General features: G+C 43.2%; 2 protein-coding genes across 3 annotated transcripts; both read left to right on the forward strand.

Moving 5' to 3' along the window:
- Positions 1-368: 368 nt before the first annotated feature.
- Positions 369-15400, forward strand: triobpb (TRIO and F-actin binding protein b). Of its 2 annotated transcripts, XM_075453502.1 has the most exons (15): positions 369-945; positions 1171-1288; positions 2056-2127; positions 5796-5852; positions 6213-6281; positions 6448-6537; positions 6773-6882; positions 9941-10379; positions 10829-11075; positions 11450-11549; positions 12661-12820; positions 13264-13365; positions 14088-14174; positions 14496-14688; positions 14810-15400. In XM_075453502.1, exons 1-14 carry the CDS (start codon positions 734-736, stop codon positions 14655-14657), a joined length of 2025 nt encoding a protein of 674 aa, XP_075309617.1. In that variant the 5' UTR covers positions 369-733; the 3' UTR covers positions 14658-14688; positions 14810-15400. The 2 variants fall into 2 exon arrangements, with proteins under 2 accessions (XP_075309617.1, XP_075309618.1); XM_075453503.1 differs by lacking the exons at positions 369-945; positions 1171-1288; positions 2056-2127 and adding an exon at positions 2599-3330.
- Positions 15401-16395: 995 nt separating this feature from the next.
- ndufa6 (NADH:ubiquinone oxidoreductase subunit A6) lies at positions 16396-17770 on the forward strand. The gene is made up of 3 exons (XM_075453784.1): positions 16396-16577; positions 17326-17441; positions 17544-17770. The coding sequence occupies exons 1-3, from the start codon at positions 16439-16441 to the stop codon at positions 17673-17675; spliced, it is 387 nt and encodes a 128-aa protein (XP_075309899.1). The 5' UTR covers positions 16396-16438; the 3' UTR covers positions 17676-17770.
- The last annotated feature ends 41 nt before the right edge of the window (positions 17771-17811 follow it).

A 17811-nucleotide genomic window follows, 5' to 3' on the forward strand; every position in this document is an offset into this window, starting at 1 on the left:
CCGTAAGACTTCATCGAGCCCTGTCAGTAGCAGTCGAGGTTTGGAAAGCCGCTCCTCGTCTCCCAGTAGAAGAAATCAAGAAACCCTTAATCAGTATCAACTTAAGAGGAAGGGCACGAATGGTTCTTTAAACGGGCATACTCGTGAAAGTCATAACTCATCGCCTTCGAGGAGAAACTATGACGCTCCCTCTCAGTCTCTGTTACATAAGTCTGAATCTAACAGCTCAGTCAAAAGTCGGGGTGGTTACAGTTCACTTGCTTTAAGGAAAGGCAACGATGCCCCTGACCAACGCTTGCTTCGGAAATCCGAAACTGGCAGCAACTTAAAAAGCAAGAATCAAAACAGCCGCAGCTCCTCACCCTCTGGAAAAGGCAATCCTGACCCACCAGGCTACTCAGTCCTCAGAAGTGCCTCTAATGGAGACTCCAATCATTCCTTTCAGAGAAAAAACACTCGCAGTGAAAAGAAATCTGACTCCAGTCGCTCACCACACTCATGGCGGGGATCCACGCATTCCCTGCGCAGCTCCTCGGTATCTCGGGCCACTTCACCCTCTAAACAAACCACAAATGGTAACAGAACTGCCTTTGTCTCCCTGCAAACAACCAGAAGCTCTGACAGCATCAGATCTGGGGCTGCCAGACAGAGCCACGATGATCGCTTTCCCTCTCCCAATGACAAAAGGCCTTCCCATCGTACACGGAGCCCCTCTCCCTCGTCTCACATTCAGATGCTGAGGCACACCTCCTCACAGAGCTCCATGGAGTCTTCAGAGTCAGGCCAACTCTCGGTGGGATCCACAGGACGGAACAAGGAGGAGTACGCCGTGTTGGCTGACCTTCCGAAGGTCAAAATGATCCATCAGAGGGAGGCTCCAGGCCACGCCGGGCGGCCACAGAACCAGCAGACCAATCGGAGGCAGGAGCTCTTCAAACCAGCCAGGTCAGACTCACACTTCACAACAACAAATGGTAGAGGGGCTGGTCCTTACATATTACTTTCATGATTTTATAAGCTAGTGAATGCTTAATAAACTATGCTGTTTCTGTATAATTCGGTTGATACGTTTTTGAGCAAACCTTTGACTAGCTTGTAACGCAATGCACCACCAAAATGGATAGATTTGTCAGGATTGGACACTCTGATAACCCGTTTGTGCCATTCCAGCCACTCCCTCAGCAAGCATCCCTCCACAGAGTGGGAAGATACAGGGGACACGGAGAAAGAATGGCAATATGGTGGCACTGGGTATCTATCTCGAGCTCACTCTTCAACCTCATTACAGGTAGGCTGATTACCCTGAGTTCTACCGAGAGAAGAAAAGTTCAGTCCCTCCTTTAGATTGTGATTTAGGAATGAGGGTGACAGCGATAAAAACTAAACCTTCCTGGAGGAGTGTTGTATTTGCTGCAGGCAGGTCAGTCCAGCACCCGGACTCTTCTTCTATGAAGCCACGCTGTTGTAATAGATGCACTATGTGGTTTAGTGTTGTCTTGCTGAAACTTCCTTGCAAGAGAACCCAGTGTCTTTGATTTCCAAGAGCTTTGGCCCAGAGATGTGGATTCTTTGCACGGCAGAGCTTTAATCTGTATTTGCGGATGGCACGGTGAACCGTGTTCACAGACAATGATTTCTGGAAGTGCTTTCCACAACTTAGAATCATGTCTGTTATCAATGCATTGCTCCCTTTAGTTTGTGTTCCTTGTGAACGGAGAGGTCACTAGATTCTCCTTTCTGATTCTGTCATTATTCACATTTTACACAGCATCCCATCTTTCTTCTTTTTTTTTTGGAAACAGGGGTTAGTGAAATGAGCTTTAAAATCCTTCATGCGTATGTGCAGTGCATAAGCACATTTCCCCTTGCACAACGTAATCCATTACGGTGCACGTGCAGCCTGTGACCTGCGGCTTTCACCTGTCTGAATATGCTTACCCACATCTTTCACGTGGGCAAACTATTTTTTTTTCTAAGTCTTTTGAAAGTCAGGCTCTTTATGTTTGCTTAGTCGGACACCGATTGTCTTCATAACTGCAAGCTATTCTTATCCAGAGATCTGGCAGCCCCACAGCAGATGAGGGTAGTTCTTGGAAGAGTGCTCATCGCAGATCAGACCACATGCAGGTATGTGCTACAGCCTTATGCCAAAGTGAAAGTACACATTTCATTTTTCTGTTCACCCTAATATTTATATATCGCTCAATGCAAGTTTATTGCCTGTCCACCTATGTCGAAATAGCATTGTTCAGGTAGTTATTTACCAGTTATCACACAGATCCTGCCTGCTTTTAGCTTGTATGCACCCCTAAACCTCTTGTATGTATTAAAAAAACAAAAACAAAAAAAAAACTTCCTCATTTTGAGTTCTTGTTTAGCAGCTTGTCCTTGGGCCTATGCTTTACCTACGCCCTGCAGTCATTTCATAAGACTGACTGAGCTTTGTCAGTTGTGGTCTGCTGGGGCATGTGTTGAAATTCCTGAACTGAAACCAATAGCTACAAAGAGAGGATTTCGGAGGGAGGAAAGCTACTTAATTTCCAAGCCCCAAAGATTTTTCTGCAAGGGAAATATGGCAAGTTTGCTCATTTGGATTTGCAAAGTAAAGGGATGGCCACACTTTTCCATGTCAGCGATCCCCAAGATTTATTTGCTCGCAGCTAGAGCGAAAGAATGAGACTTCAGGTCGAACACTTTTTCCATCCGAGTTCTTGTTGTGACAAGCTGTTGTGGGTGCAGTTAATCAGGATTATAACATCTCCCACGGCGCCGGGTACTCAAATGGATCCCCTGCTGCCCATGAAGATCCCCGGACCCTATTTTCACAGAGCCAGCATGAAGCTTGGCGTGTTTTCTCAAAACGGTCTTCGCGGATCCGCCCAGGAAGTGGCAGACAGGGCAGAGAGAGAGCGAGAGAGCGAGCAGCGACACATCCGAGGCAGAAGCGAAACGTTTGCTCTCCTCTTCTCAGAAAGTTGAGAAAATATAGCTAGAAACGCCAGCTGTTCGTCCACGTGAAGCGGAATGGAGGCACTTTCCCCTTAGCACGAGTGAGAGCGTTTGCTCTGTACGGCGGCTCGCTTGGTTAAGATAAAAGAAAAATGTGGATGAATGGCGGGGTTTTATCTAAATTTGCGTAACGTGAGTTTTCCGCGTGAGAGCAAGGTGCGTTTTACCCGAGCGTTTTAGATAAGCCGAGTAGTTGAGGTTTGAGGACAAGAGGGGATTTTGAGTGCGTGGAGTAACAGTGGTTTTTGTGTTTATTATTCTTTTTTTTTTTTTTTTTTTTTTTTTTTTTTTTTACCTGTCCGGATCATTTTTGTCATGACGGTAAGCTGCGCCCTCTTCAATAAGTTCCAGCTTGTGGCAGTGTCTTGAAAGCGGTTTGTTTTTCCTGTCCTTCACCTCTTCCTCATTTAATGTGTGTGAACTGTTGCCGTGGAGCTTGTCGTGCTTACCCCATTTAAATGAAAGTTCACATGTATTAGCTTCACGTACAGTAGCTAACTGTTTTTTAGGGGTGTGTTCAAAGTTACCGCTAGCTTAAAAGCGGCTTGGGAAAAAAAAAGAAAAAGACAAGAGATTGTGCTGCCGGCTAGATTTGTACATCGCCGCTCAAGTGGCAGGTCTGAAAAGTTGACTGGCTTTGCGTGTGTGTGTGTGTGTGGGGTGTAGTTTCTACTGTTTACCCTTTGTTGTGTACAGTAGCGTGTCATTAGCCAGTAGCTGGACGGTGTGAGTGACCCTTTTTGACATGTTGCAGGTTTTTTAATTTAATTTTTTTTTTTACCGAGCGTTGTGTGCAAAGCCAAGTGTCAAAAACAACTCACAAAGAAAAACAAAAAAAAAACCTGACAATATTTCTCAAAACACAACATTTCATGAAAATTCAACTTAACAGAAACGGACTTTCAACGTTGTTTTGGGCGTATCTCTCACTTGTGTGAAGTGCTATCTTTTCTGACATGTCATTGGGGTTTCTTGAGTGTTGTTTTGTACAGCGTTGTGTTTTGGAACTCTCGGGCCCCCGTACTGTTTGCACACAGTCACAAGCAAGCCTTGAAAAACCTGGCAACCTGTTTTGAGAAAGTAATCAAGAGGTATTGCCTCTCCAAACCGTGGTAATTCCAGGAGCTGTCATCATAATGAGCGTACACTGGGATACTCCAGTTCACATTGTGCACCGGGTAACCTATTTAACTTGGACTAAAGGACAAAGCTCTCCAGACAATACTTCTTTATAGTGACAGGAAACAGGGGTTGTGAGGAGTGCACATTGTCTCAAGCTATCTCATGCAGTCCGTTGAGCCTCTTTCCATTTCAGACATGACCATGGGAGGAATTAGTTATTCCTAAAATGTTTCCCTCTTCATCTGCTTCCTGACGATGCCTAGGGGCGTGTATGGACTGGCTAACATGATTTTACGAGGAGGTTTGACACGTCACAGGTTGCTCCTTAGTTTAACCTGATTGGCAAGACTGAAAGAAAAGGCAGAAATGACTATTGAATCTCTTGCATCTTATTTCATGCAGCTCAAGTTTTCTGTTGCATTCATAGTCCCGATGATGCGGCCAATAGCTGTATTTATGTATCCGACAATATGCAGTGTCAAATCTTTCAGAAAAATAACCAATTCGAACATTAATGAATAAAAGATGAGGCATAGCAAACGTGTGAGACTTAGTCATACATGCGGTCAATCTTGAAACTGTATTTATTCCTTTTAGACAGTCTGTTTGGCAGTCATTACACTGTGACATTTATGAGATTAAAGAAAAACCGTAGCGTAGGTGAGTTGTCATAAACAAAAAGAAACCCGGGCTGTTCTGTGGCTTTAGAAGAACACCAGGAAGGGCGAATGCAGACAGAATAGGGGGTGATTGCAGATGACGAAACACACAAGAGTAGCTCTATTAAAGGACAGGAATGGACACAAACTAGGAAGAAACAAAGTGTTTTAGTGCAGGAATGAAATGAACAAAAGGAGTAATAGTACAGAGGTGAAAGAAATGGGGGTGTGATGCCTGTGGGAGATGAGGAGACAAACACGGGGATTTAAAAGCGAGGAATGTACATGCAAGTGGAAGAGAGATAAGTAAAGGGAGGAATTTATGCTGGAAATAAGTTGCCTAATCTTAATCTGGGATCACCGAATCTTAAGGTACCACGCGCGTGGTTTCTCTTCCTGTCATCGTGTCAGAGGCAAAAGCAGGCCTGCTGCAGTGCACCAGAGCAGCGCCCTGTTGTGTAAACACAGAGTTGCTACTGGAGTGTGTTAGAAGTCTCAGGCTTTGCTGACTGATCTCAGTACAATTGTTTTTTTTTTTTTTTTAAGCACATAAGCTTTTACAAGTTTAGCCTGACACAGTTTCAGTTCAAAGTTCATTTCTACGCAATGAAAACTGTTTTTTATGTCCTTTGTGGAAACATAAGTCAGCAGCAAAGTTAGCGTTTGTCTTTATGTACAGTGATGAGATAAACATGCAGAGGTGCGACTGCTGCCGAGTTCTCAGACCGAGACAGAAATGCGGTCGTATTGAGCATGTGCCACCCTTTCATACGGGCCTTTGGTCCAGCTTCATTTGTTACATCTTTTCTTTCTTACTTTTTTTTCTTCCATTCACTTTTTGTGTTTCTTTCTTCGCTGTTGAATCTAATCAGACTTGCTCGTGATTCATGGTGACACAAAACGAACGGCCTCGACTTACAAAGACATCGCACAGTTCCTGCCTGCAAGTTTTGTTGCATTCAAATGAAGGTCGGTGTAACTGAAACCGTATGCTCTGCTTTGCAGCCCGACCTTTTGAACTTCAAAAAGGGATGGATGTCAAAACTGGACGACAGCGGGGAGGTAAAGTGTCTCACTCGTATTTTCAAAAGTCAGATACTCCTCTTCTTCTACCTCTTTTGCTTGCGTCCCAGTGAGAAAGGCTGTTTATAAGCTGATGGTGTCAGATGGCCCTTATTATTACATTGATAGCTGAATGGCATGAAGCATGATAGATGTCTCCCTCTCTGGACTAAATGCTTGAGTGAATGAGCCTTTTCACCTCACACATCACACGCCGTCTAATGGTTTTCATTTCTTTTGCAGACCAGCCTTACTCTTGAATTTGGATTTTGTGATTTTTACTGTTGCGACAGCATTTGCACTCGACAGGTGCCGGCCTCGCTCAGACCTGGATTTAAACGGATGTATTTGTTTCTTTAGTGGAAGAAGCATTGGTTTGTGCTGACTGATGCCGGGCTGAAGTATTACAGAGACAGCGGTGCAGAGGAGGTATATCTCTTTGCTATTAAAACATTTTCTACGCCTGTTGCACATTCTTGGAATCATAATGTAAGCTGTTGAAGGTTCACTGAGTATTTGAAGTAAACAGATATGAGCGGGTGTGACAAAACAAGTCATGTGAGAATTGCCCATTGTCCTCGTGTTTTCCGCACAGAAAGATGACTTGGATGGGGAGATTGACCTCAAATCCTGTATGAGAGTATCGGAGTTTGACGTGGAGAAGAACTATGGGTTTCAGATACAGGTGACTATCTGGGTCAGAGGTCGAACTCCGTCACGGACTTTGTATGCAACTGTCTTTATTCTCTGTAGTTGCACTCGTCTTCTCTATTAACCACACCTGCCGTCAGCTTCGGATGCATCTTCTTTATTCCCATTTCACAACTCGCATCTCCTACCACCGTTCTTTCTTGTCTCTCTCTTTTCCAGTTTTACTTTATCATCTCCTTTACCCGTTTTCTTTTTCTTTTGTTCTTCAGACGCAGGAAGCTGCGTTCACACTGTCTGCCATGACAGCGGGGATCAGGCGGAACTGGATCGAGGTGTTAAAGAAGAGTATTCGGCCCAGCAGCTCTCCGGACCTCACGCAGTAATTACCGGCAGATCTGTTCCGCGTTGGAACTTAGTTATTTGAAAGTGCAGACTTTTAAGTGGCAGTGCTAGTTTATTAACTGGAAAGCTAATTACCCTTTTTTACAACCCTGAATCAGAAAAAAATGGGAGAGTATAATAAAGGCGAGTTTGGAGGAAAAAAACAGCCAAAGTGATTCTTACCTTGGCTTTCGATGCAGACGGTGAACTCAGAATATTTAAAGTTTTGTTTCCTCAACTTCATTTGATTTTAATTTAGCATTTCAGTCCTGCAGCACAAGGTTCAGACAAGCCAGTTTAGGGTTAGTAATGAGATTAACACTAATAATGATGTTGTAAGGTGACGTCAACACGTTTTGTTGTATAGATTTGGTGCTATACGGAATCCTGAGTCTCTGAGGATCAAACGTGGCCAGAGGATCTCCAATTTGTGTTCAAATGCATTTGTTTGTGCACTTGATTGAAATGTTTTTTGAGTCGGTTACTCGATTGAAGGTTTTGACAATAAAGTTCAATCTAGTAACTGATCTGAAAGATTGGAAAGGATTAGGATATTTCTTACTTTACGGGGCATATTATTAAACAGGTCAAGGAATCTGAATAAGTTTCATTGTGTTAAGGGTAATTCATCAGTCCACACACGCTCATGTTGCCATTCCTTAGGCTGTAGTGCTGCGGGCCACACAGGGCTTTTTTTGTCTATTACACACATTCACACACTGATGGAGGCATTTGAGGAAAAGTGGGAATTACTTGTGCTCCGGGGAAACTGGGCATCGAACCGCTGACCTTCTGATTGGCAGACGACTGCTCTCCCACAGGCAGCAGTGAATCAAGAACCCCACACCCCGATTGGTTCAGCCGATTGGTTGGGAACTCCCGGTCTACACAGTTAGAAAATTAGATAAAAACAGTATGGGGGGGAAAAATGAGTAGACAGAGGGAAATGCTTTGTTTATTGCTTCAGTAGAGGTTATTGTTAACTTGGCATAATGTGATGAAACGTCATGAAATGAGACTTCTTTTACACCATAACGAAACAAATCTCTTTTTTTTTTTAAACGGAGCTGTTTCCAATAACCGAGGACAGGATATGAAGAACATGTCGTCTAAAAGCAAATCAGCTGTCAAATCATTATGCATTCTATACATACATTACATTACATACATTTTTATATATTACTTATCATTGAATATGATGAAATATGAAATAGTGTATTAGTAAATGCTGTTGCATTATAAATCAAAGGCCTCAAAAACACCATTTGATCGATTTTGGTATTTGCGAATCGGCGATCAGCCCCAAAGATCTTGATTGGAGCACCCTTACTGATGGCATGGGGATATATCAGTGCCCTTGGTAAAGCTCATTTACACGTCTGTGATGGCAGCATTAAAGCAGAGATTTTAGAGCATCATATACTAACTTCAGAGCCACATTTTTTGCCAGGGACTGCCACACACTTTTCAACAAGACAATGCAAAGAAGGTATGGCTGCAGAAGATGACAGGGGTACTGGACAGGGGTCTCCGGTAGGGAATGTGTGGAGGAATTTCAAATGAAAAATGTGATGACAACCACATCGTAGTGTTGCACACGCTCAGATGTTTTTTGTGGAAAGGCTGGGACAAGGTAACATCTGGAATGCTTCATTGCCGGGTATCTTCAATGTGAGATCATCTTTTAAGTGTTGTCAGAAGGAATGGCAACATTACCGTCCTCATTTTCTTTTATTAATGTGTTGCAGGCCTGAAATTCAGAAATGGTAGGATTAATTGATACATTAAGTATCTTGAGTTCAGACTGTGTGCATTGAAATTAAAGTCAAAGTAGATTCAATGAATTTTCTTTAAATTCAGTTCAATTCAGTAATACTTTGCTAATCCCCAAAGAGAAATGATATTGCTGCAGTATAAATTATCAGATTTGCTATTGTTGCTTTAGATGGATTTCAAAATAAAATCGACAAATTAAGAAAGTCGAAGTGTAGCGGAACAGCGTGGCAGAAATCTTCAGCGATTGCCGCGATGAATGGGTTGGGGTGTTGTTTTTGTAACTTGGCAACAACGTAGCTACTGATGTCACACAGAGCGTCTGCAGGCAACACAGGTGAACTTCCTCAGTAGAAACGGCTGGGATGCAGAGATTCTTAGTGACATGTCGAGGATCACACCATCTGTTATTAACAAGCACTGCAATCCCTCCACCTTCACGCTCTTTCTGCCCATATAATCTCAAAGCTGAGTAGAGAGGCGTCACGGTTGTTCCTGCAGCTGTGTCTCTGTGAAAATATAACACAATTTTTCTGCTGTTCCTGCTGTGTCCTTGTCAGCGCTCCAGGCTCATTCATTTTATCAGTTAGTGATGTCACCCTCCCTGAGATGATGGGTGGAAGAAATGGTTTAAACCTCCTCCTCCTTTCTCTCATGTTTTTCCTCCCCAGGATCCTAGACGTCTCCTCTATTTAGACGTTTAATCTGGATTTGGAGTCTTATCCCGTGCATTATTTGGGCTTTGAAAAGCTCAATCAACTGCTCCAACGTGCAAAGAATTTTCCCGTTGCCATGTTTACGCATCATAATAGATTTTTTTATTTTTTATTAAAAAAAGCCAGATTTAAGAGTAGAAATCTTTGCAGCAGCACAGCGTCCAAAGCAGCGTCGAAAAATGTTTTAAGAATCTGTGTTCGGTGTGGTGCCATTCTAGGATCGTAGATATAAGAGTCACTTTGGGTTTCTCTTTGCTTTTTTAATTGTATTTATTTGCATTTTCCATAATGTCCCAACTATTTCTGATGTGTAGGTTAAATAACTGATATTTTAACAAGGTTTTAATTGGGTATCAATAAAATAAAACATTGTGTTACTCCACAGCAATGAATATTGATGTGTTGTATCACCATTAACTATGTCTGGAATAACCGAGACTGTTGTAATACTTATTTTTTCCCAATCCTGATTAACCAATCAAATGTTTGTCCAGTTACTTCTTTTGTTGGTTAAAATAGGACCACGGTATGATTTATTGATTCAAGTGTATTTTATCTATTCTCTAGATTACCGAACAATAACAGTGACAAGGAAAACTCCCACGCACGCTTTTTGCCATCTTCCCGTCACCAATCGTCGCGTCACACCAATACTCAGTCAGATGTTCCAACACCTGCAGCCTCGACTCCGCGCAGGTTTGAGTACGTAGAAATTTCCCGTGTTCCCCCCTCCTCCAGCCCTCTCTCAGCCAGTCAGAGAGAGTCGGGAGAAGGGCAGGGGAGAGAGCACAGCCAATGGCAGGAGGAGAGGAATACAAGCAGCCAGTGGGAGGCCGTGCTGTCCAGGAAGGGCAGCGGCGTGGGATCCAACCAAAGGTTACGCATGGATGAAGTTGAGAAAAAGTGGGCTGAGTTTGAACGAATGCCGTTAAAGGAGATGAGCTCCTTGTCGCCAGTGGGACCGCGCTCATCAAGCCAGCCGGCCAATGAGGCGCTGCAGAGGGAGGTAGTGCGTGGAGACGATTTTCTAATTTGCAAATATACTAAAATGCAAATTAACCCTTCATCTGCCTGGATGAGGTAAAACACTTCTGTTTCGGCCTTGCTAACACTTCTGTCGTACTTGCCCTCTACTTTTCATCAGTGTTTTCCATCTGACATGATACAAAGTGGAAGCTAGAACTAAAGATTCACGAAAGGCCTGAGAAATACTCAGACAGTAATGTGGAAAATACTCCTGAAAGGCCTGTCTACTCTGCTCCTGTGTGTTGTGATGTGCATCTCGTTTTAAACTGATATTCCCTGTCTGGAATACTACAGCTGTCTACACATGGAAAATGGACAGCTGTGACTTATTGGCTGGATAAAAAAAAAAGATGTAATTCGGCCAGGCAGATGGCCAATTGCTGTAGCTCAGTGGGCTTTACCTCCATCTTCATTTTTCTTTCTTTTCAGGTGGCGTCACTGAGGCAACAGCTGGAGCAACTGCAACATGGAGGAGGAGGAGGAGTAGGTAGAGGGCGAGGAAGTGTGCGGGGCGGCTGTGGCCCCGAGGCACCCTGCAGCCGCAGCCTTGTAGCCATGGAGCGTGCTCATCGGCACGCGCTGGACGAGCTGCAGAAGCAGCATGAGCGCCAGATCAGGAAACTCGACGGCGAGAAGAGCAGGCTGCAGCTGGAGGATTCCCAGGACACAGCACGAGGTCAGTCCGCCAGACGGGCTCAGTAAGCCTATCAAAGTCCAAATAATTGTAGATTGCTGTAAAGATAAGCACAAGCTTCCAATTCAAACCTTTTTTACAGGTGTTATTATTGCAATAAATCAGATCAGCTGGGGTTTAAGGTCAGCTGTTGTTAATTTTTCTGTAGAATAGGATGGTGTTGGAGGTTAAATGCTTGTGAATTTGATGGTTTTCAAACTGATTGCACATTTTCCTTTGCTTCTGAACTGTTCTCAGGCTGGACTTCAGTTGCTTTGCCACAGCACGCACCCACAGCTTTTCCTAATCGGAGAAAATCTCAGCTGTAATTCTCACTTGGCAAGAGAAGCCGCGTCACACTTGTGTTTGTGTTTCAGCATTGGAGGCTTTAACGAAGAAGCACAAAGAGGAGCTGGAGAGAGTCAAGAGGCTGGGCGGCGGGGTGGCAGACTCGCAGACTTTGCGAGCCCAACAGCAGTAAGTGACTTCAGATTCGTTCTTGCCAGTGTGACAGACATGTACAGTAACACTCCACTTCTAAACAGAGTTCATTATATGAACTACACTTTGCAACTAAAGACCTACAAAGTTTTCTGACTGTCCCTTCCATGGCTGCGGTGCTATTTCAGGTATTTTCCCATCAAAGTACGCAGAGCTCCTTTCGCGGTCGTACTTGCTACATAAGCGGCCCCCATTTGACTCGACACGCACACACATTGGACTCACAAAGTGAAACCAGCTCTCCTGGCTGACAGTGCAGATACCTGTTTTGGTGGAAATGCACAAAACAAAGACGTCATGGAGCCTGGGCACTGCTCAAAAGTCTTCCTCCTTTTCTTTTTGTTTTTGGGGTAAGCCTCAAAAACACATTGTTGGTTGCAGCTTGGCTCTGAGTCTCAGTCGGCACAGGCCACCGCTGGTAATTTATGTGAATAGGTCTCTTGTGCTTTTAAGTGGGAGCTGGTTGGCCACAATGGGATTTTTCTGTGAAATAAAAGGTGAGTTTGCAGACTGCACACAGCAATCCATGGTTCCTTGTCCAAGCAAGCCCCATTACCACAGTGGCCACTGGTCCTGTCAGGCACTTAAGGAATGCAGAAGAATTCAGTCATGGATTAGTTTTCCTTTGTAAGCTTCACAGGGCCTTTGACACAGACTGTCTCAGTGGCTGCTACCGAAACCTGCACTTTGGGGCTTATCTGTGTTGTGCATTTTTCACTTTGCATACGCTTCCTCATTTTTGTGGTTATTGGTTGAAAACGGCAGAGAGTTTTTTTGCGCCACAGCAGGAAATACTTTTAGTCATGAAAATAGAAAAAAAAACAAAAAAAAACACCAAGCATGTTGCTGTTATTAAATATAATTCATGCTATGAGATACAGTTGGATGCTTTGGGACCATTTCAGAGCGTGGAACAGAAAACTGGCACCCCCTCTTAATAAGAAGGATTGGTCACTTGATTGGTTTTCATCAGATAAAACAGATGAGGAAGGGGTTGTGCCACTGAAGCGAGAATGTATGTCACTCTTAACTTTGCGGCTAACATAACGGAGTTCTTCTTTTTTGTGTTATTCACCCGTTGCTGCAGGGCAGAATCCCAGGCCTTACAGAGGCAGCTGGCAACTCTGTCTGAAAGGTTCTCTCAGAAGTGTGTGGAGCTGTACCAAGCCGAGCAGAGCAACGCCGAGAGGGAAACGGAGATCGGCCGCAAAGAGAGGGATGTGACGCAGCTGAGGAAAGAGAATTCAGTGAGTAGGCTGCAGATTGCAAAAGTGTGGAAAACCAGCAGGCCAAGTGAAGCGGCGCTCTCATCGCGGTCATTGTCCATTAACGCTCCACGCCTTTCCATTTCTACATGTGTGTGAAAGCGAATGAGAGAGCCACGGTGCACGCACGATATTCACCATCCAACGCGTGATAATACAGTACATCAAGTGAGGTGCAATCCAGTCAGTCAAAGTTTTCTATGAACAATATGTCACATCACTGTTTCACCCTGGGTTTTGTATGAAACAATTGCGAGTTACAGTTTGAGTCGCCAATATGCTGCTGTTGTGTTGGTATGGTAGAGAAAAGGGTGAAGTCAGCAGTTTGGATCTATAAAACCAGCCAGAAATACATTTTGTGCAAAATTATAACAACAAAATGTTCCTCATTCTAAAGGTTAAAGACAAAATATTTTCCTCCTCAGGACTTAAAGGCTCATTTCACAGATGAGATGATCCGTATACGATCCAGCATCACCGATCAGAGCTCAGAGGCCAACAGAGACCGGATGCCCTGTGAACTGGAGGTATTGTTTTTGATTTTATTTTTACAACTGAAAGTGGCTGTACTTTTTTTTTTTTTTTTCTATTTCTATTTCTGATAAATGACTCTCTAAACTTTGCGCTTCATGTCGTGGGTAGGTGTAAAAATCGGCAGGTTTTTCCATTTAGACTGTCGCATGCTTTAGTTTGATTTGAGCTTTTTGTGTGAGAATGTAATGCCCTCATTGAACGTCATATGTTGCTCCTCAGAGACCATGCACAGAGGTAACAAAGTTCTCTAATTCGCAGAAGAAAAGTTCTAGAAATGAAGCCGAATCAAGAATCTTTATTGTAACTATGCAGGCATAATGCAATTTAGTTCAGGAGCTCTTGGCTTTGGATACACAAAAAGATATATGTTGCCTTTATAGTTGCACGGTGCAAGCCTCACAAGAAGCAAAAGGACTGACAAAGAACTTGGATCGTGATAAATCTAACGTGCAATAATTGCGCCATCAAACAAATTCCACTGAGGTATCAACCAGCATATGTGAGTGATCGTGTCTTATCATTTATTTGCGACACAAAACACTCAGAAGGCCGCGTTTCTATGTTCAGTCAGCCAGAAAACACAAAAGGACTGTGTCTTCTCAGTGAGCTCAGTTGATACGTGTAAGAATTTTTGGCTTTAAATTGTCAATAAGTGTTTCCTGCGTGTTTTCCTTTGCCATGACAAGAAATCCACTCTCCTGTTTTGCTCTCCTAGGCTCTTCTCAGGATGAAAGAGATCGAGATAGACTACTTGCACAAAGAGATGAGCTGTCTAAGGAACGAGCTACAAGTTCTAAACATGGTACTGTGTCTGTGTGTATTTGGGTTAATCTGTCACAAAAAACGTGTGCGTTTCTTTCAGCGATCTCAATAAGCCGAATAACTTGGAATGTTAATCTTCATGTGCATAAACAAAAGTCTTGGCAGAGCGTTTTATAGCCTGCGGACATAGAGAATGCAGCGCTTCAAATTACTATGACGGAAGGCAGCTTGTAATTTAAAACACACAAAAGTGCAGGTTTGTTTCATGGTGGATGTGATGCCGTGCTAAGTTCGCCCCAGGGCACGCGAATGTTGTCACTCTGAAAGGTGAAGATCTATTCTGCCGCTCCTTGCTCTGCAGGAAAAGCAGCTGGCCTGTGAGCGATACGCTGAGGTGCACGGGGAGCTGAGCGGGCTGAACGGCCGCGCCGAGCGAGAGATTCAGAGTCTGAAGGAGCGTCTGAGACTGAGCAACGCCGCTCTGCAGGAGGCCCAAAAGCTGGGGAACAGCCTGGAGCACTGAGAGGCAGCCGCCGGTACTAACACAGTGACAGGTGTGTACCGATGCTGAACAGGCAGGAGAAGGCCATGCAGTATCGCCACGATATAACCAAGGAAAAAACAAAGCCTTTTCATAGTTTTGGATTTTTTTCAATATTATTTTATTTTTTGCAGGTTTTAACTTTGCAGTCGCCACGGCAACCGAATCTAAGAGAGACAAGAAAAAAAATCGAGGAAATGAGTGTTTGACTTTTACAGCCGTGTCAGGACTTTCATAATGACTTTCATAATGGCTTCGCTTTTCAGTCATTCTGCCAATGAGTAGCCATTAGTCGGTTTCATTACACTGGGCCACACATGACATATTTAAAGTGCACTTTTCACTTTTTTTTTTTTATTTTTGCTTCGTTGAGTGCAAGCTTGTAAAAGTGCGCATTTGGTCTAAAAAAAAAAAAACTTAAAAAAAAAACTGGAATATTTGTCAAGGTTTTTTTTTTTTTTTACTTCTCATCAGGTATTGTAGATAAAGAGCTCATACTGTATCGACCTTTTTTTTTTTTTTTTTCCCCAGTTGTTAGATTTCTCATTTCCGCTGTCCGTTGCCTGAGACGGCAGCGGGTCAGAACAACTACTGTCACCAATTCTCTGTTGTACAGCTTTTGTTTTATGTTTAATTTTTGGTTCTGGCACACGTTTCTTAAGAAATGCATTTGTCATTATCTGTAATATTACTTTTTTTTATTATTATTATTTTTCACCTGCAAACCTTTTGTGGTCATGTTTCTGTGGTGTGTGAAAACAAAAATTCTTGAAATATTCATTGGGATTAAAACATGACAGCACGGCAGGCTGACTGCAAAAAACGCATGTGTTAATTGTGCAGTAACACATTCAGGCTTAGCTTTCATCGGGGACGCTGGTAAAAGCTTTTGAATGATTTCTGTCCCACATCACGGACGTCCTTTACTTTTAAACCATGGATGAGAAACTCCAGAGCTTCCTGTCTCTGGTGGTAATTATTGGCATATTCTGCATGTGCCACCATAACAGATAAGAGTTGTTGCATCAATGAGCCAATTTTTATATATATACATATATATATATATATATATGTACACACACACACACACATATATATATATATATATATATTTCTTATTGATAAGAAGTATTTTGATAAAATAACTTATCTACCTACCTTTTTGAAAACATTTCATATTTAATTTACGATGGGGGCCTGTGAGGTCTTTGTAAACTGTACTCAATTTTTGCAGTCAATAAAATAACTTCAGCAGAAACACTCCTGTACTGTACATTTAATTTAATTTACAGCATACATACGCACACCTGCTAAAGCAACTCTCGTGCCTTTTCAAGTTTGTTGACATCACGTCGATTTGAAAAACAGTTTCTAAAACATCTACAATGACTAATCAATCTCTAAAATGGGAGAGTTGACCTGTTAATGACAGCAGTGACAAGCTTTGTCCTGTCTTTAACATGTGTCACCACTAGGGGGAACTAGAGTGTTTCTAAACGTAATCACAACATCGACAAATAAAGACATGGGCCTACTCAGAGATTTATCAGAACTTGGAGTAAGTGTTTTCAATATTGGAGCCATTCTGGGTTTAAATAAGTGGATTTAATTTTCTATCAACGGCACTGTTTGCGCTGAAGGGACAGCAGTACATCACGGGGGCGTCAAGCCCGCCTGATCCAAGAGGAAGAGGAAGAAGAAGAAGAAGAAGAAGAAGAAGAAGAGCGCTGGAAACCGGAAATGCTGTAAAGACATCAGTAGTCATGGCGTCCACGGCAGCGACCCGTGCGGCGGCTGGTACCGCTAAAGTGGTAAAACCCATTTTTAGCCGAGACTTGGACGAAGCTAAGCGCAGAGTCCGGGAGCTATACCGAGCCTGGTACCGAGAGGTGCCCAACACAGGTACGTCGGTGCATTTCGGCGGATGAAAAGTGACTCGAGTGTCAAGGTCGTGTCTATGGAGGTTCAGAGTAATGGTTAGTTTAGCTGTTAGCAAAGACAACTGAACCATAACAACAGGAGTTGCAAACGGTTTGTTCCTCAATGTTGGTCAGATATGGGAAAGCCATGAACCGAGAGCAGCATGTTAGTATTCATTGTAGCCATCATTTATTTTCGTTCCTTAAAGAACTGGTGTTAACACATGCTATTCTGATAATCACACGTATCAGTGCAACACAAGTCTTATGTTTACGTATTTACAGTGCTGGCAGTTCACTGAAGCTTTTCACCACTCGTTATTGTTTATCTCCTGAAGTTGAATAATTATGACAAATATGTTGATATTCGTTTTCAAAGGCACAAACGGCTTGCTGTATATTACGCTGTGTTTTGACATTGTGCATTTTTCCAGGAAATAATGGCCAAATGTCTAAAAGCTGGTGGTATTCCGCATTATCAGCTTCATCCAGCTACATTCAGTCTAATATCAAACACGTTAAAGAAAGCTTGCTATTGTGTCAGTCAAAACGTATCACTCAGCCTTTCAGACCAAAACTCAATTCTCTAAATAGTTGCCCACTTATTCCCCTGTTCATTGATTTATTGTTCGATCAAGTCTTTGCTGCAGTAATAAGGACGAGGGGAATCCCCTGGATTAGGTTGATGTGTGGCGGAAACAAAGTGATCCCGTTTGTGTGTCTGTCTGCAGTGGCGATGTTTCAGCTGGACATCACAGCACGTCAGGGAAGAGACAAAGTGCGGGAGATGTTTGACAAGAACAAGCACATCAACGACCCCCGTGTGATCGACATGCTGGTCATTAAGGTAAAAGCAGCCTCTGTCCGATCTGTACGCTTCACGAGGCATGTTAATGAGGTTAACACTGAACAGTTAATTCCACTGTGTCTTTTTCTATTTAAACTCCAGGGGAAAATGGAACTTCAGGAAACAATCCACGTCTGGAAGCAGAAGACCCACGTAATGCGCTATTTCAACGAGTCTGAAGAGCCTCGAGCCGCTGACTTCATGTCAAAATTCTACAAGGGTCATGACCCATGAACTGTATAGCTGCCAGCGGACCTCTGACCCACCTTTGCTTGTGTCCAGTGTGAAAGATGTTCCCCGTTACTGTAAATACACGCTTAACACGCGAACTTACAGTTGTGTCTTTTTGTTCAGTCTCATTCAGATTCAT

This window comes from Odontesthes bonariensis, chromosome 21 (assembly GCF_027942865.1).
Source record: "Odontesthes bonariensis isolate fOdoBon6 chromosome 21, fOdoBon6.hap1, whole genome shotgun sequence".
In the NCBI taxonomy this organism is placed as follows: Eukaryota; Metazoa; Chordata; class Actinopteri; order Atheriniformes; family Atherinopsidae; genus Odontesthes; species Odontesthes bonariensis.

Bases quoted from the DNA above. Each gene is read 5' to 3' on its own strand.
- ndufa6 (XM_075453784.1), top strand. From the start codon at position 16,439: ATGGCGTCCACGGCAGCGACCCGTGCGGCGGCTGGTACCGCTAAAGTG. The intron at 16,578-17,325 runs GTACGTCGGTGC...GTCTGTCTGCAG, and splicing joins CCGAGAGGTGCCCAACACAG to TGGCGATGTTTCAGCTGGAC. The intron at 17,442-17,543 runs GTAAAAGCAGCC...TTTAAACTCCAG, and splicing joins TCGACATGCTGGTCATTAAG to GGGAAAATGGAACTTCAGGA.
- triobpb (XM_075453502.1), top strand. From the start codon at position 734: ATGCTGAGGCACACCTCCTCACAGAGCTCCATGGAGTCTTCAGAGTCA. The intron at 11,076-11,449 runs GTCAGTCCGCCA...TTTGTGTTTCAG, and splicing joins TTCCCAGGACACAGCACGAG to CATTGGAGGCTTTAACGAAG. The intron at 12,821-13,263 runs GTGAGTAGGCTG...TTTCCTCCTCAG, and splicing joins AGCTGAGGAAAGAGAATTCA to GACTTAAAGGCTCATTTCAC.